Source organism: Notechis scutatus, chromosome 4 (assembly GCF_049901735.1).
Source record: "Notechis scutatus isolate UNSWTSFEM ecotype Mainland chromosome 4, rNotScu1.2, whole genome shotgun sequence".
Taxonomy (NCBI): Eukaryota; Metazoa; Chordata; class Lepidosauria; order Squamata; family Elapidae; genus Notechis; species Notechis scutatus.
The window spans coordinates 13,853,917-13,877,678 of NC_142012.1; the positions used below are offsets into that span (position 1 = coordinate 13,853,917).

Genomic DNA, 23,762 nt, shown 5'->3' on the forward strand with positions numbered 1-23,762 from the left:
CTCGTTCCAATGGCCTGCAGTTTTCTTGACTTCCAACAATTCAATGAAATTCTCAGAGAAAATATAATGAGGGAAGTCTCTACATGAGTCCTTTTTAGACTGGGAGAAATGGGTACCGAAAGACACGTAGCAAGAAACAGCAGCACCAACATTAATGTCTTCATCAAAAGTTAAAAGAAGCTCAAATAATATTTTCCAAGAAATTCTCAAGTGCCCTGAGAATAAGTCAGACAATCTAAAAAGTTTGAGAATTTGAAAGGCAAATTTGACATTTGGCGTATTTGACTGAATCAGCACATCTTGAACTGTAATCTCCAGATGTTTAAAAGAGCCTCTCTGAATATTTCTAGCCAACATCTGGAGGATGTAGAGGTTGGAGCACTCAATGTTTATTTCAACTCAATGTTTATTTATTTCATAAATTAAGAACAAGAAACCTGGTGTGTAACATATAGATTTAGGGAATGGGTAGGATAAGTTAGAAACTGTGGGAAAATTTGGCTCGTGGGATGGAAACAGCAAATATATCCTTGCTGGAAGTCAAGACAACTGAAGATTTCCTCTGGCGAAAATGTATGAAGAACACCATTTGTTAGTTTTTAATTTTTAAAAAACGTATTTGTTTTGTTTGCACAGATGGTCTGAAGCAGTAAACTTTGTGACTGGATTCTATACATATTATTTCATCAGATGCTCCATAATATTCATTTTACCTTCACTTTCAATTGGTCTTGGAAAAGAAGGGAATTCCTCCATGGAAAATCAGAACTTCTCCTTCCAGCACACATATGCTTGAATTAATTCTTACTGTGTACTCAGGAGCATAAGGAGAAATATCTGAGCCCCATAGCAAATTTCTTCATTTACCCCCATCCTGATATTAATAACCAGCTAAAAGCTACTGGATATATTTGAGGAAGTCTGCTCTCTTTCCCAGAGCTTGCACACACAATCCATTCTTAGGAAGAATTGGCAGCAATAGAAGCTTGATGAACTCTTAGAGTGGTATTATTAATTTGTATCAAGGAAGCATAGTGGCTCTGAGGCTTAATGATGCTGGTGATGTTCTCAGTTCCAGCGGTTCGAGTCCAGGCACTGTGTGGCAGGGGTGAGCTCCTGTCACTCAGCCTCTGTTCCCCTAACAGTTCGAATGCATGTTCTGTGAAAGTAGATAGGTAGGTGTCAGATGAGTGGCGAGACGAGCTGGTGTTCTGTACAGGCAGTCAGATTCCTAACGGCTCTGGGAACATGCAAGTGTGTCCCACGACAGGACTAGTACCTTGGCTAACCAAACTACTACTGTGAAACATCATTGTGGTCTCCTGGCTATTTTAACACCACATACGATGATGATGATGATGATGTTTGGTCTACCAATTCTGGGTTTGTAAAAATCCAGATGACCATTACAGGACAGGAAAAAGATTACGTATTTAATGATTAGCATAAATCATTAACTATTTACCATGGCTTCCATTTGCTGTTCTGCTTTCACTCATCCTGCTGTCCTAGGCATATGCCTGCATTTCTCAACCAGCATCCAGATGGATGATTCAGTTATGGTGGTGATGGGTACATAATGGAAGACATGAAGGCCTGGTTAGGAACAGTTCCAGAGAAAAACTATACTATCCATGTTGTTTGTGGTAGTCAACACTGACTTGATGTTGCAGAGTTTTCATAATTGTGTACTGCAAGATGGTCTTTGCTTCTATCAAGATTGTACAGTATTGTCTTTGGTTTCCACCAGTGCTGAGATGTTAAATTGCAGCCAGCATAACAGTTTCATTCATTACAAATGAAAGGGTTGTTGTTTTTTTCATAGGTTTGAAGAAATTTTCTGAAATATTTCCCGAATTGAGGGAGGGAGAGGTTGCAAAATGAAGCTGTTTTCTTTTAAGTTCATTATTTTTTTAAAATGAGAATATTGGTTTAGCTAAACTTTCTTCTGTCACAAAGTTGGTAACATTTAACTGATTTGTGTAAAATGTTATTATAGGGTCTTCACCACTGTAGATGTTTTCTTCTTGCAAACAGTGGTGTGGAAACATTACAAACGTGACATACACAACAAGGTTGGAATTTAAATAGAATGATTTGGGATTGGAAGTAAACACTCCTAAAAGCAGTGAAACTTTTGAGAACACATCTGTTGGAAGAAGGATCCATCTGGTTCAGTTCCAAGTGGGGAGAAAGACACTGGAAACATGGAGGCTGATTGGAAATATGGTTTAATGAAGCAGAACCATCAAGCACATAGTCCTGGTGCAGCTGACCACATGGAGTGGAGAGTGAGGGTTATTTACACCCTCTCTTGGGCCTTGCCCTTGAGCTTCCTGTTCCTGTGCAAGAACATGTATTCTATTGGCTGTAGTCAGACTACCATGGGGCCATGTGGGTCTGAATCAAGTTTGATTGAACCTTGGGCTGATGCAATGTCCTATGGAAATTTTGTAATGCAGTGCACCCTGCTTCTAGATAATCCTATAATGTCCTGGAGGGCCACGTCTTAATCCCATCACCCTGGAGTTGAAGATCTTTTGTTTTGTAGATAGGTTGGCCAATCCTTCTCAATGGGCACCAAATAACTGCTGGAGGCAGGGAGCTGGAGCTCCGAGTTTCTGTCTTCCTTAGGATTTTTATTTCTCTTCTAGGGGAAATATTTTTATCCTGCCTTTTTAATATTTCTCAACATATTTCATTCTTCTAGGAGAAGGGTGGGTGCTGACTTTCTACACGTCTACTCAATGTATGATTGATATCCCAGTGGAATCCTTTAGGTACAGATCAAATTCCTCATGTAAGAATAAAAGCTCAGAGGTGTTTTTAAGTCAAGTTTGATTTCTGGTGGGAGCATTGAGAAATTTTTTGTAGAAGCTTTAAGGAAGTGATTTTGTTACTGCTTTATTCTGTTGTGGTTTTCTTTCTTTCTTACTTCCTAATTTCTTTTTCTTTCAATATTAGAATGTCATTTGGAGGTTAATTATTGATAATAATGTTAATTTAATAATTTAAAATTTATTTATTTAATTTAATTATTTAAAAAAAACTGTTTAGAACCTTAAGATTTGTTTATGGGGCAACATATTGTAAAGACAATATAGTAGAAATGCATTTATCTAAGATTTTAGCCAGATCCTATTCTAAATGGAAGTCTCCTTTAAAGAAGATTTCTTGTTTAGAAAAGTTGCTGTTAGGTTCCTTTTGATTCCTTCAAGCTCTGCAGTGACTTTATGGACAGATCCTTGTGGTTTTCTTGGCAATTAAGCATAAATGGCTTCCTCTCCCTTAATTACATTATTTTTCTGGGAGTTTTTTCCCCTCAACTTCCCACTGTAGCATACAATGTTGTGATTTCTTGGTGGTCTGTCCAAGTGTGAACCCAGGCCAGCTATGCTTAGTTTCAAGTCCAGACAAAGGTCGGTCATGTGAAGTTATCTGCTGAGTCATGCTTTATTAGGGCACTGCCCTGTTTACTATTAGTCTTCTGTCAGCGTTCTTTTGCTACTGTGCCTGCTTACTCCTTATTGAGCTATTTAGGATGGGTTTTCTAAAGATTTATTGCCTACAGCTGGAATCCATCAGGCCAAACCCGTTGATTGCTCCCTGTTTTGTTGGGATACTGCTGTTCTGATATAGAAGGAATAATACTCAAGTCTTCTATATAGCAGGGTTACAGTTGTTGGGTTTCCTCACCTAGCATATGAAAACCCTCCTTTGATGGCCCTTTCAAAGCTCATCAAGCTAACATTTCATCCGGGTTTATGTTCATAGGGAGTAGAATTTACTGATAGTGTATAAGCATTGTCTTTAGTGGTGTGAGTTCAATCCTAGGTAGATATTTCTCTCTCTGGGCATAATGAGAATGTATCTTCTGAATAAAACTCCACATTGGTAACAGGAAGAGCATCTGGCCATTAAACACTCAGCTCCATTCAGTTGCCCAGATTCCACCCTACAAGGGATTGTAGGGTCATTAAAAGATGATGAAGTATAGGCATTGTCTTTAGATGGTTGTAGGTTTCATCTGAAAGCTTCATGGAAGTAGTGGATCAATATTTTGACACTACTAAACAGTTTGCTATGTATATTTAGGGGGAGTTTGGTCAGAATTCAGATGTGATCAAAAGAGTCAAAATACTTAGATTCATTCATTCGTCCCATCCATTAAGCATGACTGTTTCCATTAAATACTTGTGAATGGGATATAAAAGTTGCACGTGGTGAAACAAAACAAAATGATGAGTTGTATTGTCCTCTGGAACATGAAGGTTCCTAATATACAGATTGAAATACATGGATTGTCAGGGTTCCGACGGATTTAATTAGGGTCCCTAATTAAATTATGAGCCTCGGGCCAAGTTATTTATTAGGAGCAACATGTTGGCACATACCCAAATGAAATCAGTTCTGCCTCACGTATGACCCTGTTTCCCCCCTCCCCTCAGGGTGTGTCATAAATCACATTCTCCAAAGGAGCACTTTCACAGACTGTAGAGATCACGCTGCTCTGGTTGTTCCTGGTAGCCTGGGATACAGCCTTGAAGAAGGTATGCGTGGAATGTGCTTCTGGTTGTAGTTGCCATACTGCTTCATCAGTTCCCCCCCCTCCTATGGCAACTTGAGAGCAGGCCAGGAATGCCTCACTAGTTGACATGGATTATATAATATGTAGAATAGAGTGGGAGAAAAATTGCTGAGACTTTAATTTTTCCAGAATTTCAGGTCAACTAGGGTTGACCCTACTATTAGTCAAAACTAAGACAATTCTTAAGACAATAAAGATATAATAAATATCTTTATAATAAATAATAAAGATATAATAAATAATAAATATAATAAATAATAAATATAATATAAATATAAATAATAAATATAATAAATAATAAGACAATAAAGATATATAAAATAATGACTTTATTATATATATAAAGACAATAAAATAATGACTTTATTTGTCTAAGACAATAAAGTCATGGAATCAATTATTAACCAATCCATTATCCTCCACTTAGAAACAAACAACCTACTCTCTAATAAACAATTTGGTTTCAGGAAAAAACTATCATATAATCTGCAACTCTTACACTGCAAAAACATATGGACTACACAACTTGATCAGGGCAAAGCAATAGACGCTATCTACATAGATTTCTGTAAAGCCTTTGATTCAGTGGTACATGACAAACTACTAAAACTAAAATCTGATGGTATCTCTGGACACCTGCATAACTGGATAGAAGCATTCCTGTCAAACAGACAACAAATGGTCAAAATTGGGAGTGTCCTATCAAATTCTGTACCTGTCAACAGTGGTGTCCACCAAGGCAGTGTTCTAAGACCAACTGTTTTTATACTCTACATAAATGATCTCTGTGATCATATCAAGAACAACTGCATTCTCTTCGCTGATGATGTAAAGCTATTCAACACCACAGACAATACTGCTACCCTTCAAAAAGACCTTGACTATGTATCAGAATGGTCAAACAAATGGTAACTTCAAATCTCAACAAATAAATGCTCTGTCCTACATATTGGCAAAAAAAAAATCAGAAAATAAAATACAGGCTGAATAGTCAAGACCTTGTTGATGATCCAAACTCTGTCAAGGATCTTGGAGTACCCATCTCAAATGATTTAAGTGCTAGAGCCCACTGTAACTACATAGCTAAAAAGGCATTAAGAGTTGTTAATCTAATCCTACGTAGCTTCTTCTTTGGTAATATTACACTAATAACTAGCGCATACAAAACATTTGCTAGACCAATACTCAAATACAGCTCATCAGTCTGGAACCCACATTACGTATCTGATATTAACACAGTTGAGAAAGTCCAGAAATATTTCACAAGAAGAGTCCTCCACTCCTCTACTCATTGCAGAATACCTTATGCCACCAGACTCAAAATTCTAGACCTAGAAAACCTAGAACTACACTGCCTTCGGTCTGATCTTAGTATATAAAATGATACATTGCAATGTCCTACCAATCAATGAATACTTCAGCTTCAACTATAACAACCCAAGAGCAAACAATAGATACAAACTCAAGGTTAATCGCACCAAACTTGATTGAAGGAAATACAACTTCAGCAACAGAGTGGTCAATGTCTGGAATACTCTACCTGACTCTGTGGTTTCTTCCCCAAACCCCAAAAACTTTAACCTTAGACTGTCTACTATTGACCTCACCCCTGAGGTCTGTAGGGGGCGTGCATAAGCGTACCAACGTGCCTACCGTCCCTGTCCTATTGTTTCTTTTATTTCTTTTATTTTTCTTATATGCATCCATGTATTCATAACTATGTTTTTACTTATACCTATTATCTTGTAAGCAATTGACAAAAATAAATAAATAAAATAAATAAATTAGAATGTCGAACTGGGCAAGCAAATAATGAGCCCAAACCTCTACATGCTGGTCTCCAGCACAGCATCTAAAGCCATCACATCCTTGGATCTACAGAAGGCAGATTTCTAAAGTAGCTTGCCATTTTAGATTGCAGGAGGCCGGGGAGGCCAAAAACAGGCCACACAGGACCTCCACATGGCCCATTTTTGGCCATCAGAGTGCTGCAGGAGGACTGGATTGGACTGGATTACAATTATGTGGCCTCAAGTAAGTGCCTGATCTGGATAGAAAACAAGCAACATCCTATGTTAATACTACAGTTTAATGCCAGATTTTGCATACTGTAGGTCCATTTAATCTACAATTAACAATCTATAATTCACAGCCAGAAATCTATTTACTATCCTGGAAATTTACATCTGCTGTTAGATCTTGTATTATCATGTTATTTATGCTATTGTATTTTCATTATTAGTTGAATAATAAAAATACAATAGTATAAATAGCTTTTCTGCCTGGAAAAACAATTTACTATTAAACAATGGGGTATAAATCTAGAAATAAAAAGGTTAGTGGATTATGAAGAATAAGTAATAAATGTTTGCCAGTAATATCTGGTGGGAGAGATAGGAAAATGGTTATAATAAAGAACAGTGTAAAGAAAGAAGAGATGGGGGAAAATGCATCTCGAGTTGTGTCAAACATCCACCATGGCCACATCAACCATGGCCCCACACCACACCCACCCCAGCCTTCTGAGGTCAAACACAACCCCGATGCAGCCCTCAATGAAATCGAGTTTGACATTCCTGGATTGAGATATGCCCACATAGGTAGCCACCATGGGCAGCACAGATTCCATTAGTGCCCTGAAGTGGCATTAATGAGGAGCTACCACCAGTTGTGACTATTAGTATTACTCATGGAGTTAGGCTGCTTGGGGTTCCCTTTTTCTTCAGATAATGGGTCTTTCTTGGCTATCATGGATGATATCACTTCTTTAAGCCTGCTGAAGAATTAACTTGATTGCCCTTTTCTTTATTTGACTGGGAGGTACATTTTTCTAACCTTCCGATGAATTAAATGCCAACTCCTAGAATTCCTTTTTTTAGATTATTTTATTTTATTTTATTTATAGAAACATTCCATCTTTCATTTGAACAGTGTGACATCTGGGTATACATATCTCGTGCAATAACCATTATAGTTTATACATATTCATTACTTTTACTTTAATACTCTATTCCTAAATTCTATTAATCTACATCATATACCTAATTCTTCTAACGTCCCCCATCTTAACATTTTTAATTCTTACCACATTTTTTACTATTTTATGCTAATCTCCCAGAATTCATTGACAAACTGGGAATCTGAATATTTTGGGTCAGTGAATGTAAAGGATCCCAGACTGGCCAAGACTCATATGAGGAGTCTCAAATGGTATAAAGAAAGGAGAATCGGTTCAGTGTAATGGTTAAGGCACCAGGCTAGAAACCAGGAGGCTGTGAGTTCTAGTCTCACTTTAGGTACAAAGTCAAGGCAATGTCAAGCCACTTCCAAAGTCTTCTAAAGAAAATTGCGGGGGCTTTAGCCAGTAGGTTGGCAGGAGTCAAGACTGACTCAAAGGCATTAAAAATGTGCAAAAAAAAAAAAAAAAAAAAAAGGTAGGTTGCAAGAAAGAGTGTCCATAAGGCTATTGTTAGACTTCAAGATGCTATGAATTCCTGAATGGATTTCACATAAAATCAAAGGCACGCTGTTTGCTTTCACTCTGTTATCCAAAGTGACATAACAGACATTTGTTCCCCGGTCTTTTCAAGAATAAAGAGAGGCTTTTGTGTTGCACGGGGTGTTGCTACAGCATGTGATTTCCAGAAAAAGGCAGCGGTCATATTTTCCAGTGAATTAGCTCTGAAATGCCAGTGGCAAAGCAAATGGCACTTACTAGCCGGCCTCTTGCCAAGAATGGACCATATTTTGCTTTTGAAGGCTTGGGCAGACTCCCCAAAAATGTGGACTGATGGGAGTGGAAATCAGGATCAACAGATGCTGCGGCACTGTTGACTATCAACTGTAGCAATGTTATCCCACTTGATAAAAACTTGCAGATTTTAACTGAAGATCAGCATGTTTTATGGACAAAAACGAATGTCTCGCTAAACTGTCTCTGACATTTATAGCAATCACAGCTGCTTGCTCCTAGGAATGGAGGGGCTTTGCTCTTACTTTTCATCTAATTATTTCTATTAAGGAAACAAGCAGTGATGCCATTATGCTATTTCTCATAAGTATGCAGTGTTTTTATTTATATCTAAAAATTGTATGGGTGTGAAGGCTTATAACACACCCACATGCACATCTCACTCTGTCACACACATATACAAAACACAACATTGGAACCTCACTTATTCTACTGTATAAAACACACAGAATAGTTTTAGACTGAAAACTCTTAATATAGTTAAAATAAACAGAAGCATCCCAGTGCCCGTTGCCACCAATATGTCCATGACAACTTCTATTGATGCTTCACAATTTGATTGTGTTGTGTTTATTTTATTTTTTGAAGTGTTAAATAGCATGAATGTGCTTTTCTTTTTTTTATTAGAAAATTACTTTATTAAAGTATTATATGGTTATTAGTTGGCTGTTGATAAAGGTGGCTGCTACAGTGTAAAACTCTGATTCCAGGGACACCTTTATTTCTAAAACTATCTCTCTAAAAGTATTTTTGCCTTGATAGCACTACCACTAGCAGTTAGAGTTACATACTGTTCCAGAGTGCTATACAGCATTCTGAGTGGTTTACAGAGTCAGCCTCTTGCCCCCAACAATCTGGGTCCTCATTTTACTGACCTCGGAAGGATGGAAGGCTGAGTCAACCTTGAGCCTCATTAGGATCGAACTTTAGGCTATGGGCAGAGTTTGTCTACAATACTGCATTCTAAGCACTGCACCATAAGGCTCTTAACTCTTAATTCATTCCATAGACATTCTCAGGGAGTAAACAGAATTGATCGGATGGTTCTTTGTTATATACCAGAAAAGTTTCCACTAGTTAGAACGAAGATAAGATAAATTGGGGAGTACAGACATCCTGAAGGATATAAGAAGCAATGAGGAGGGCCTCTCAACAGAGGTGAAATGCTGCTGGTTCGGCCCGGTTCACCTGAACTGGTAGTAAAAATGCTACCAGTTCAAGTGAACTGGTAGTAAAAAAAAATGCTACTGCTTTGGACGAACTGGTATTTCTGATGATCAGCTGGGCGATGATCAACTGTGCCGTGCAATTTAGATTAGCTAGAAAAAATCATCGGATTTCTTGCTTTCTAGCTAATCTAAATTGCACGGCACAGCTGATGTATTTACCCTGGAAGGCTTCAAAATGCTTCTTTTTTCAGCACCCCGGAGGCTTCCCTGAGGCCCAGTAGGCCAAAAACGGGGCATGAGGGGGTGCTGTGAAAGGAAAAAAAAGACTTTTGACCCCCCCAGTCACATGACCACATAGCCACGCCTACCAGGCCATGCCCACCTAGCCACACCCACAGAACCAGTAGTAAAAAAAATTGAATCCAACCATTGCCTCTCAACTATTTACCTGCATGTTAACTGGTGTTTTCTGACTGGCCACCACCATTGTGACAACATTTTGTGAGACTATCTGTCCAAAAATTCTACTATGTCCACTAGCGATGTAATTCTCAGAAGAAATGAAATGCTGGAAAGACTTGGATAATGGCACACTTCACTTCCAGTGGTATCAAGTGACATTTTAGAGTGCTGTTTTAAACACAAATATTAAGTGAGGAAGATTCCTAGAGATTTCTTTTGGAATTACAATTCACATAATATTTCATTTACATTAATCAGTGTTAACCAGATTTGCTTCTTACCAGAGTTTTCTGCCTTAAAATCAAATTAAAAATGCTTATACTTTGGGGTCTTTTTAAAGTTCTTTCTCTTTTTTCCTCCTATTATCTTTAGCAGTGTAGAATAGAAGTGGATTTTTCTTTCTGGTATAGCTGAATTTCTTCTCAGTATTGCCAATTAAAAACGTGTGGCGTCTTCTCTATCTGTTTTAAAAAGTGTTTTGGTTTAATAAATTTAATTATGTTCTGTTTAGTAGTGTTACAATAGAAAAGACTTTCTTTTACACTGTTATGATATGTTTCGGAATATCATGACAGTGTAAAAGAAAGTCTCTTCTATTGTAATACTACTAAGCAGAACATAAATAAATTGAAATGAAAAAGGTGTGTTAGTCGTTCATATGAATTGTGTTCATATGAATTCAGAAGAACTGTGAAAGGATTCTGCTCATACTTGTTTGTAGCTTCCAATGTGGAGGTAAAAATGGAATATTATATTATGGTCTAGGCCAAGAGACAGGCAGTTTCCGTAATTTGAATGTTGGCTTCTTTTTCAAGCCCAAACAAAATTTTGTCAGTGTAGTCTTGTTCTATAGTGTCTACAGAGAAGTGATACTCGGAAGGACAGTGTAAGCTTTGATTTTTCAAAAGCTGATGGGACAAATGAGTCTGGATTTAAACTTTGCTATAACTTTGACAGAAACTGAGTCTACATTGTTCTATTCATCAAAGGCTTTGGTGGTTTGGAAACATTATTTTGATCCTGCCCGTGGACTTTTTCCCAAGGCCAATAAAATTCATTAAACAGATTTCTTTCCATGGTGATATAATTTCCCCTTTATGAACAAGCCCTGAAGTATCACTGCTGCATAAAAAAGTGAGAAGAAATAACTTGGGATGTATTTAAACCCTTTCATTTGCAAACCAAATATAATTAGGACTTGCAGAAAGAAAAGATAGCTTTTATACGAGGCAGGAAGCATCTACAATGGGTTACTGTGCTCTTAAGTGATATGGTTCATTTCTTCTTTTTGCCTTTTTCACAAACAGACTTGATTCAACAGAGACAAAGAAACATGTTACTCTCCATTCATTAATAAAGTACAGCTTCTTATTTTTCTGCTCATCAGCCCTGCTGGATAGAATTGATGGAAGGTGATAAATCACAGATTCACTATTCCATGGCCATTATTAGAAGAGTTGATCTCCATCCAACCTGTTGTAAGAATGAAAATTACTGTATAGTAATAGAGAGCCCTCAATTCTCCAAAGTTCTTGGATATCAACTTTCAATACCCATCATATACTGATGAGGAGTGAAAATCCAACATCTGATGGACCATACATTTCTCATCAATTATTAGAAGAAGAGTTGATCTCCATCCAACCTGTTGTAAGAATGAAAATTACTGTATAGTAATAGAGAGCCCTCAATTCTCCAAAGTTCTTGGATATCAACTTTCAATACCCATCATATACTGATGAGGAGTGAAAATCCAACATCTGATGGACCATACATTTCTCATCAATGGAAATGTTAAATTTATGTTTTACCAACAAAGAAATAAAGGCAGACTAGTATAGATCTATTTCAAGCTATTTAGCCCTCATCAGCTAGTCATACCCTTCTGGGATTCCAACTGGGGCTACTTACATATTAGGTAGATGTATTAACCTCTAAGCCATGGGTTCTCCTTGCTTTGTCATCTATACCAGGGGAAAGATTAAGTATTTTTTCTCCAGTGAGACCAGTCTATCAGGGCAACCTGATCTACTTAGTTATGGGATGGAACTTACTGCTTCCACTCTCACCTTTCAGCCCCAATCCGGGACCCTTCACAGTCATTTTCGTGATGGACACTATTTGTGTTAAATTTATGTTTTACTGACAAAGAAATAAAGGGATACTACTACAGATCTATTTCAAGCTATTTAGCTTTCATCAGCGAAAGCAGTATACTCCATCCCATAATTGGGTAGACCAGGTTGCCCTGATAGACTGGTCCCACCAGAGAAAAAACACTTCATCAATGGAAATAAGATGGAAATAAGATTTGTGTAGTTGTATTAAACAGTGACATCACTTGTATCTGAATGCTAACTCTGGTTGATGAGAATTATTTTAAATATCTGGAGGTCAAGCCTAACTCAGATAGATGATGATTACTTTCCAGTTAGTATGCGGAAATCTTCGTACAAAGTTTCAGGTTCTATTGCTGGAAATGGTCCAGAGAAATTCTGATATAGAACCTCTCTGCCCTTCGTACTCTTCCAGAGAGTTCTTATGGTTGCTGTGTTTTTCTGTACTATTGTTTTTCTGCTTATATCTGACGTTTAAATTTATTGCATTTGGACCTACTGTTTCTTTCTAAGTGTTTTGTCTTATTGATTTTGCTTCAATAGCCTGTTCTATTTTTTTAAAAAACAGGATGGATCCAGTCTGTGCTTGTCCCACTTAATTCCATTGATTTCAGTAGAATATTTATATGGCCAACATAATCTGGATTCAACCCAATATATTTTAAATTTACCTTTTTCATCAAAATAAGGAATTAATACATATGTTAAAGTGAATGCAATAATTTATCTCTATTTACAAACTCTAGTTTCTTTCTCAAACCTCTGCCACAAGTCATATCGGCTTTAGCCAATATACAGTAGTTCAAAGCACAAATTTGCTGTGTTTGAAATAACATCCTTACATTTGCTTTCTTTGCTGTCAGAGTATTTTTTTTTACTATGAAATATGAAACAACTCTTACTATGCAACACACTGGATTCTGGAATTTAACTTGTATTAATATTTACTATGAAAGTGGATATGAGGATACAAGTTTGCGTATGTACAGTACATGAATATTCTGGTTTCAAATAATACTTTAGCCAGTCTATAACATAGTCCTTTCAACAGTTCCAAGAAGGCTCCATACCCATTTGCACCACTCAGGTGACCCTGAGGACACAGATAAACCTCCAAGTGGCCTCAACGACTCTCTAAAAAGAATGCAAATGACCAGCTGTCTGCAAGGAATATAAATCCTTCCATTCCCCACCATCCAGTCAGAGCTGAAGAAGCTTCTTGGATGAGAAGCGAAACGTCTTCATAGAAAAACCAGGAAGTCCAGTTGCCTCTTGAAAAAGCACCTTTGGGACAACCATGACCTGGAGGACTGAGGATCTCCATAGACATCTATTTCTCAATGCAGTTGATGATAGACCTGATTCCTATTCCATACCTTAACTAAGAGAAAGATGCATTGATCAGATATCCCCAAAGCAATGGTTCTTATTTCTATTTGTCTCACTTCTCCAAAGAACAATTCATACATTTTTCAGTCAATGAAATCAATGTCAATTATATCATTCCTGTTCAGGCCTTCCAGGCCTATGCTTATAATTAATGGGTGTACAACATTTTGCATCTTGAATGCTGTACCTGGCCTTTGGATTACATGAGGAGATGGACAGCATACAAATGTAATAAATAAAATAAAGTGTTGGAAGCTGGACTCCCCAAAACAGGAGGAACAGGAAAACAAATGCAGAATTTTGTACTGAATTTGATTTAATCTTAGCTCCATTAGATTAATTAATAACAGGCACTATGATTCCTGCTATTTATATTTTAAATGTTCCCTTGTTGGATTAAAAATCACTACTCTCATTGGGGCACATTTGGATGGGCTCTGGGAACTGTCCCAAGGGCAAAGTCTTGCCTTAGGTATGAAAGCTGGCTGGGTGACTTTGGCCAGTTCCTCTGTTAGCCCACAACTATTTGTCTTAGGCAACAAGTCAGTTAGTAAATCCCTGTCAGAACCCATGGGTCGACACTCACTAAAAGCCCTTGTGAGAAAATGCTAGGAAGCGGGGGAGGGGGGGAGAAGTAAAGCACTATCTGGGGTAAGTAATATTTTTACATGGCAAAACTGTCCTTGCAATGTATTTTATCTTGTATAAAACCTTCTCTTGTCACTAAAAGCTAAACACCATAAGTCTACATCTGATTTACTCCATACCATGCGTGCAAATTCATTGGAGAAGTCAATGATGCTAGGAATGGTTAGTGGAAGAAGAACAAGGGGCAAGCAAAAAACAATCTGACTTCATAGCATCCAATCTGATACAAAACTGAACATCCAACAACTGAAAGAATCTGTGCTAGACAGGGTAGTCTATAAAGTCGCCAAGAGTCGGACACATGACTAAATGGTTAAAACAACAATGAATATATTTTCTCAATGTAAACAATCCATAATTGAATAGTTCAGGCTTTGTTTGCTGTTTTTCCATTCCAATCAAAAGTAATGGGGCTACTCTTTGGAAGTTGAATTAATGCCACTCCTTTCCCACACCTTCTTCTCTAACTAGGAGAGGCTGCTGACTTCATTATGGAAGAACACAACGGTTCTGCAGAAAGCTCCCTGCTGAGCCCAGGACGGCACGTTGCCATTAAGTGTGGGTGGCTGAGGAAGCAAGGAGGTTTTGTGAAGACTTGGCATACTCGCTGGTTCGTACTCAGAGGGGAGCAGCTATATTACTTTAAAGATGAAGATGAAGCCAAACCTTTGGTAAGTGCAAAAGGGAGTGCATGGAAAAGAAGACAGAGAATTGGGGGGGAGCGCGCGTGGAAGTTGGTTTTTTTTAAACCTTAGATCTCTAGATGGGAGTACCCCCATTTCAATCTCTCCCAGCCAACACAGCCATGAGCAATGGGTTGATATGGAATATGCTCAGAGGTGGTATTCAGCAGGTTCTGACCAGTTCTGGAGAACCAGTAGTGGAAATTTTGAGTAGTCCAGAGAATTGGCAAATGCCACGTCTGACTGGAGATTTTACAGTAGCCTTCCCTTGCCACGCCCACGAAGCCACACCCACAGAACTGGTAGTAAAAAAAAATGAATCCCACCACTGAATATGCTACAGCATCTCTTGATGCAGGGGTGTCAAACTCAAGGCCTGTGGGCTGGATCTGGCCCATAGGGTGCTTAATCTAGCCTTCAGGACCACCCTGAAACAGCAAAGGACCAGCCCGTGGTCCTTGGAGATCGGGACCTCCGTTTTTGCTGGCAGAGGGCTGCAGGAGGCCATCACAGCCGAAAATGGGGCCCTAGGAGGCTGCACGTGGGCCCCATTTTCACTGGCAGAGGGCTAGCAAAACAAATTAAAAAGAAAACAAAAGGAGAAATGTTTCCCCTTTTGCATTTGAGCATCCGAGAAGGGACAGGAAAGAAGGAAGCGAATGAGGAAGGAAAAAGAGGGAAAGAAAGCACAAAAGGAAAAAGAAGGAAAGAAGGGAAGGAAGAAGAAAGGAGAATGAAGAGGAAAGGAAGGAAAGAAGAAAGAAAGGAAGGAAGGAAGGAAGGAAGGAAGGAAGGAAGGAAGGAAGGAAGGAAGGAAGGAAGGAAGAAAGAAAGGAAGGAAGAAAGAAAGAAAGAAAGAAAGAAAGAAAGAAAGGAAGGAAGGAAGAAGAAAGAAAGAAAGGGATTATAATGAGAGGGAGGCAGGGTCTGAGGGAAGTCTTGCCTTAGCATTTGGCATCATAGGTGCCCTTGACATGAGTGATGTTGAGCTGGCCACACCAGCCCCCTCCCCCAAGGTCAACCCTGATATGGCCCTCAATGAAATCGAGTTTGACACCCCTGTCTTGGTGGCACTAATTTAGGGAAGGCAGAAGTCCAACAAAGACTTCTTCCAAATTTTGCAAATTTTTATTTCTAACATATGCTCTCTCTAGTTGCCAACACAGCTATAGTTCCAACTTGATACGCTATTTAGTCTTAAAGTTACACGGAGGTCATAAGGGAGATCTTGTCGTGTTTTCTGTTTCTTATAGTCTCCTGCCATGCAATGCACTTTGTTATGGAATTAGGTCAGAGAAAATCTGGGGATTTTATAAAGTAAGAGCAGTGTATTTGTGTGCTCTGGCATGTTTGTGGAAGGTGATACCGGGACAGCAAAACTGGAGAAATGACATTTATACACATTCAAAATTGAAGAGAGCGTTGGAATTCAAATGTGACTTCTTTTTTTAAAAAACCCACACAACTGGTTTCTTCCTCTATTCAGCTGTGGGTGGTTATTCTAATGATGTTCAAAATGAGATAATTAGTTTCTGGGTCTCTTTGTGATTCTCAAACATGAAATCATTTTGATTCAGAGTCCCTTTGATACTTGGTGTGATTTTTGAACTCTATAAATGGCAAGTGCCTTGTTCCTTTCAGAATCGCCAAGGCTGATTGTACTGTAAAGCAAAGTAACTCAGTCACTGTGCTGATGTTGACAGAACACCATGTTTTTGGAAAATAAAATTGTGTGTGCCCATACATATGGTTAAAGTTAGGATTAGGGTGCTGATGTAATATTTAAGAGTAGGCCACTTGTACTGGAGTCCTCGATTTACAATAGTTCATTTAGTGACTGTTCAAAGTTACAACAGCACTGAAAAAGTGACTTATGACTGTTTTCCACACTTATGACCATTAACACCTCTCTCCAGTCTACCTGGAAATTCCACCACAAGAATATGGAGGATTTGTGTGATCCCTTTGAGGAATTCTCTTTAATTCTCAGAGGCTGAAGATTAGAATATTGGTACCAGGATTTTTAATTTTCATTGATTTTAATATTAAATGTGAATTTTCTTGGCCAATATCTGAAAGAGATGGAGGTGATGATGGTGGCGTATTTGACCTAATATCTCATTTCTCCATCATACTTAAGAAATAGTACTTGGACCTATACCACTTCATAATGCTTCACAGCCCTCCCTAAACGGTTTACAGAGTCAGCCTATTGCCCCCAACAATCTGGATCCTCATTTTACTGACCTCAGAAAGATGGAAGGCTGAGTCAACCTTGAGTCAGTGAAACTCAAACTGCTGGCAGCCGGCAGTCAGCAGAAGTAGCCAGCAGTACTGCATTCTAACCACTGTGCCACCACAGCCTTAATGGATTTACCTGTTGAAATACACTCTTCAACATTTTAAGTGTGATCTGTATTTTAAAAGTTTAAAATAATAATAAAAAGATCAGTAGCCATGCAGAATCTAAAATGGTACTTCCTCCTATAATCTGCTCATTTCTCTTGTTGAGATTAAATTATGGATCTCAGTCTTGAAATGATTTCTAAGCAGAAAATGTAACCCCTCACTTGTACATTTAGAATGCAGGTGTTGGTTCTCAAATAGGCATGAGATAGGAATATGATAGGTTGTATACACAGGAGGGGGGAAATCACCAGAAAAAAGGGGGAAAAAAGGCTGAACTGAGCACAAATGTATAGATATGTATCCTAGTCCAATTCTTTGTGAAGTGATGACTTTCACACACGGTGATCATGAAAGAAATGGTCAGATTAGTTCAGACTAATTTATGATTTTTATAGGTGACCAAAGCATCTTTAGCTGCTACTTCATTTTACTCTTCTTCTTCCTTCTCCACCTTTTTTAAAACCCATAAATGACATGGTTTTGGTGGTTTTCAGTAGTTCCATTGTAAATACCATCTCCTTGAATGCCAGCTGATTATGTGACATTTAAGGCACCTGGACTTTTCAGAATCAAATACTGTTCAAGAGGAGCCAATTTAAAATGGAAATCTCCTTCTACCATTCACATAAATGAAGAAGAAGCCTATTTGAATAGTTTTTTTTAAACAAAGTAACAGCAACTTAACTGACCCTAATCAGTTTTTTAAAAATTCTGAATAGCTGAATGCCAGACCACACTTGATGATGGTATTTATCTTGTTGCAAGGTCCAAGGTGGGTTAGACATACAAATGTCTTGCGAAGCATCTGAAAGCAGGACAAGAAGCAGAGAATGGAAACTAATCAAGGAGAGATCCAACCCAGAACTAAGAAGAAATTTCCTGACAATTAAAACAATTAAACAGTGGAATGACTTGCCTCCAGAAAGTTGTGGGTGAAAAGGATGATTAGGGGCTGAAGGCTAAAACATATAAAGAACAGTTGCTGGAATTGGGCATGTCTGGTTTAATGAAAGAGAAGGCGTAGGGGAGACATGATAGCAATGTTCCAATATCTCAGGGGCTGCTACAAAGAAGTGGGGGGAAGGTTCAATCTATTTTCCAAAGCATCTGAAAGCAGGACAAGAAGAGATGGATGGAAAGTAATCAAGGAGAGAAGCAACTTAGAATTAAGGATAAATTTCCTGACAGTGAGAACAATAAACCAGTGGAACAACTTGCCTCCAGAAGTTGTAAATGCTCCAACTCTGGAAGTTTTTAAGAAGAGTTTGGATAACCATTTGTCTGAAATGCTATAGGGTTTTCTGGCTGAGCAGGGGATTGGCCTAGAAGACTTCCGAGACCCCTTCCAATTCTGTTATTCTGTTATGAACAGATTTATGGTATTGTTCTAATATACTGTTACTGTTGACTAATCTGAATGTTTTGCTGGATCCGTTTTGCACCCTAATCCTTTAAAAGACATTATCCATTACTAGTTATTCCTACTATGATGAACAGTCCACCTTTGAAATTCTTAATGAGCCTTGCCATCTGGTATGGGATTCTCCACTGTGAAACATGAAGGTACATCAAGATACATGGACAATTGGAACACCTGCACTCTGCCAAACATTCTCCTCCTCCTTCCTCCTTCTTCTCTACAGCCACAGATAATAATACTTTACAATTACCAAATGCAAGAGAATATCTGTACATCTCACATCCTACACGTTGGTTACAGAGGAACTAGGTTTTTCTTCCTGCCCTTGGGAAATTGTTGAGGAATACTGGGGGAAAAAACATAATGAAGCAGATCATGTTACAATTTTTTTTTTGCTTTCTTGTCTGAGAAAGCATAGAGAAAAGCAGCACAAAAACGGCAAATAAAGAAGAATAAGTTAATGCAACATGACAACAAATCATTTTCGAATGATTTGAACTCGAGAAGAATAGCAACATTTGAATTTTTCCAAGACTTTGTTCTATTTCATTACAGTGGGCAAGGATCGATCCTCATTGTTGACCTGGTCATCTTCTTCCTCACTCTCTTCATGTGTTTTATTTTGATTATATGTGAGCTTTGAAGCTCATATAATCAGTGAATATCTAGCATGCTCCAGATTCATAATACAATAATTGTTTGACAGTAGCTGACTAGAAAGTGTTTGCTGCTGTTTTGGAAGAGAACTTGGGATTTCCCACTATATTTGGTCTGCCTTTAGGGCTGGGAGGAGATAGACAGAAGTCCCATGGTTATCTATCATGTATTCTGGCTGTCTTTTTAAAAAGATCCTTGCAGGCTGAGTGCTGATATGGACAGTTTCAGTTTTAGCTGAGAGCTACAAGGAACAAAGCTTTGGTCGCCACAATATAAAAAAGATGTTGAGACTCTAGAAGCAATGCAGAGAAGAGCAACAAAGATGATTAGGGGACTGTAGGATAAAACATACAAAGAACGGTTGTAGGAATTGGGTATGTCTAGTTTAATGAAAAAAAAAAAAGGACTAGGGCTAACATGATAGCAGTCTTCCAATATCTAAGGGACTATCACAAAGAAGAGAGAGTCAAACTATTTTCCAAAGCACCTGAGGGTAGGACAAGAAGCAATGGATGGAAACTAATCAAGGAGAGAAGCAACCTAGAAATAAGGAGGAATTTCCTGACAGTTAGAACAATTAATTGGTGAAATGATTTACCTTCAGAGGTTGTGGAGGATTTTAAAGAAGAGATTGGACAACGATTTGTGTGACATGGTATAGGATTTCCTGCCAGAGCAGGAGTTGGAGTAGAACAGGGGTGTCAAACTCAAGGCCCACGAGCCAAATCCAGCCCATGGGGTACTTAGATCTGGCCTGCGGGGCTCATGGAAACAGTGAATGATTGGCCCGTAGTGCCTCTGCCAGCAAAAAAGGAGCTGCTTTCGCTGACGGAGGGTTGCATGAGGCCGTCGCTGACGGAGGGTTGCAGGAGGCCGAAAACAAAGTTTGGGAGCCCATTTTCACTGGCAGAGCGCTCGGGCCGCCACAGGCGCCCCTGACATGAGTGTCGTTGACCTGGCCATGCCCACCCTGGCCATGGCCACACACCCCCAGGTCAAACCCAACTCCGATGTGGCCCTCAATGAAATCAAGTGTGACACCCCTGGACTAGAAAATCACCCAGGTCCCTTCCAACTCTGTAATTCAGCCCTGTTCTGTCTGAAATACTTTTTGACACTTTTGACATGAGATACATTCCTGAAAACACTTTGCAATATATTTATAAAATCACATGCATAGCCAAACAGAGAAACATAAATGTATTGCAGAATGTTTTCAAGCATGTATCTCATCCCCTACAATTGTAGGAGCAGCTGTGAGATGAGCATAATGCTAACCTGGTTGGAACTTCCTTTTTTAAAAAATTTCAACGCCACGATGGTATTACGAACATGACAAAAGCTGGAGGTTTCTCCATATAAGAGCAGCTGTCATCTCTACCGATGACCTCCCAGCCTCCTGGTCTTTGCAGTGTTCCTTTCCCCCCTCTGAAGTAATATACAATAGACACTCACAGTTGTCAGGTCATGTGTGACCCTCAGCTGTCGTTTTGTGGTCTGAGGATATGTGAAGTCTTCAAGAGAAATCAGAGTATAAGGGTCACCAGAAGAAAAACGTTGACCATCCCAACCTTTCCCCCCACCAAAAAAACCTTTTGACAATCTGCTCGTTTCTATACGCCTTCCCTTCTTACAGTTTAAAGGTCTATCCAATTTCTTGAAAAACATAGAAATGTGTCACAGTTTTTGCAGCACATCCAACTAGCACACAAGTCAATAATTCTGCAGGATTCATTTACATAAGAAACTTCTTTATATACATTATCATACAGCAGAAGTCAGCATATAAATTCAGGAACACGGAAGCAATATTCACAGAAGCAAGTCATTACAGACTGTGGGGGGGGGGGGTCCAGAGGCCCAGATTTACAGAGACCTTGAAGTGTATATAATCTTATATACAGTTGAGCAAATCAAAGCCACGCCCAGACTCCAAACTGTCTCTTATGGCTCCATACAAAACAAATACTATGTTTCAGTTTCCAAGCAGCCCCATTGGCTGACCTGTTGCCATGTCTAATCCAGATAGTCCCCATTGGCTGATCTGTTACCATGTGTATTCAGTCCAATTGGCTGACCTGTTGCTATGTTCTATATATCAGCTCCGGTGGCCTAGAGGTGGAGCTCTCGCTTCAAAATCAGGAGGCTGTGAGTTCGATCCTAAGTAGAGGCTAATATTTGGAATAGACTCTCCTGCTCGAGCAGGGAGTTGGACCAGATGACTTCCAAGGTCCCTTCCAACTCTGTTATTCTAGTCCCCATTGACTCACCTGTTGCCATGTCTAATCCAGCCAGTCCCCATTGACTGACCTGTTGCCATGTCTAGTTCAAACAGACCCATTGGCTCACCTGTTGCCATGTCTAATCCAGCCAGTACCCATTGGCTGATCTGTTGCTATTTGTATTCATGAACTATATACTACTGACAAAATGTAAAAAACGGATTAATATGGGACTCTCAAGATTTCACCATCCAGTTTCAGAAACAGCACAGGCTTAAATTCAGATGTCCACGCATCTGCGGCAATAATTTGTTGGGACGTTCACTTCCCAATCAGCCTGATCTTTATGGCCCTTAAACAGTATTTGTACATCTTCCACTGGTATTAAGAATTGTCTTGCGGATAAAAGTACATCATCTATGGTTTAATTAAGCTGCATTTTGCCAGATGTCCTTGTGTGAGAAGCTTGTCTTTTATGGGCAAAGCAGGTTTTACAAGGGCCCTTATTTTGGCAAAATACATACTTTCCATATCATCTAATTTGTATAGAAAATTAATTAGCAGAGAAGTCCATTGAAAACATCTATTAGGAGTTAATGGAGAACAACTGCCTGAGTTCAGCTGAATTTTAATTAAAATAATTTAAAACTTAAATTTATTAATAGAAATTAATGCGATCATTACATAAATTACATAAATCAAAATGGAGCCGGAGACTTGGGGAAAACCCATGTAGTTCTGGTTATTCATGGGTAAATGAAAAAAGCCTTTTGGCAGAGTAGTTTTGGGTAAAAAAAGAAAAAAGCTTTGTCTAAGACAAGGCTTCCAGTCAGGTAAATGTATAGAGAATTGAACTGCAGCCTAAGGATTCAATTAGATATGATATGGGAGAACTCTAATTAAAATCTGCATTTATCAAAATTGTAGCTATGGAGACAGGAGTCAAGGGACACGAAGGCTCACAGAGATGGATTTTCCCCCTTCCATTTTAAAAACTGTCCCTTAAAAAAGTAGAAATTGAGAAGGAAAAAATGAACCGTTCATAAAATATCTGTATTTTTTGTTCAGGAGACAGAGATTCAGAAATCATTTTCGCTTTTAAAAAAAGTGTTAGTCCCCACATCCTGATCTTATCTTTCCTCCCTAAGTTGGAGTATTGTTTCTTTGAAAAATGAGTCTCATTGTATAATCTTATCTGTGTTTACTCACAAGCATGCTTCACTCACATAGGCCCTTCAAGCTTTGAAAAACTCTTTTGAATTAAATACGGCAACATTTTTAAAGTTTAAAAAAGGAGATCAATTGTTTTTTTTCTTGGTGGGAGACATATTCATCTTCAATCATTAATGTTCATTATCTATCTATCTATCTATCTATCTATCTATCTATCTATCTATCTATCTATCTATCCATCTATCATCTATCTATCTATCTATCTATCTATCTATCTATCATCTATCTATCTATCTATCTATCTATCTATCTATCTATCTATCTATCTATCTATCTCTGTCTGTCTGTCTGTCTATCTATCTATCTATCTATCTATCTATCTATCTATCTATCTATCTATATATCTCCTGTCTATCTATCTATCTATCTATCTATCTATCTATCTATCTATCTATCTATCTATCTATCTATCTATCTATCTATCTATTGTGACCATTCAAAGTTACAACGGCACTGAAAAAAAGTGACACGACTGTTTTCAGAGTTTCGACTTTTGCAGTATCCCCATGATTCATGTGATCTAAATTCAGATTTTTGGCAACTGGGTCGTATTTATGATGGTTACAGTGTCCCAAGGTCATGTAATCACCTTTTGTGACCTTCCGACAAGCAAAGTCAATGTGGATGCAAGATTCATTTAACAACTGGGTTACTAATTTATCAAAGTGCAGTGATTCACTTAACAACTATGGCAAGGAAGGTTGTAAAATCGGGTATAACCCACTTAATGAATGTCTCATTTAACAACATAAATTTTGGGCTCATAAATTGAGGGTTACCTGTCCTGGCTGAGAATGTTGGCTCCAACTAGGAAAAATGTAGTTTCAGTTTCTAGCTACTTTTTGAAAAGTCACCTCTGAGCCCAGTCAAAGTAGAAAGCCTAGGCCCTAGAGACTTAAACATAAAATAAGGCTCAGAACCATCACTTTCAAAAAACCAAGATCCAAACAGCCTAAGAAGCATTTCAATCTTAGAGCAAAAGTGAAAAGCCAAGAGCGACAAATTATTCTAAAT

General features: G+C 38.5%; 1 protein-coding gene across 2 annotated transcripts in view; it reads left to right on the forward strand.

Annotated features, from left to right (window-relative positions):
• ARHGAP24 (Rho GTPase activating protein 24) overlaps positions 1-23,762 on the forward strand; it is a 434,125-nt gene that overhangs the window by 95,294 nt on the left and 315,069 nt on the right. For both annotated transcript variants that reach the window (XM_087962827.1, XM_087962828.1), the window contains exon 2: positions 14,596-14,795. In XM_087962827.1, the coding sequence (XP_087818953.1) occupies positions 14,616-14,795 (180 nt within the window). In that variant the 5' untranslated portion in view covers positions 14,596-14,615. The remainder of the gene's footprint in view (positions 1-14,595; positions 14,796-23,762) is intronic.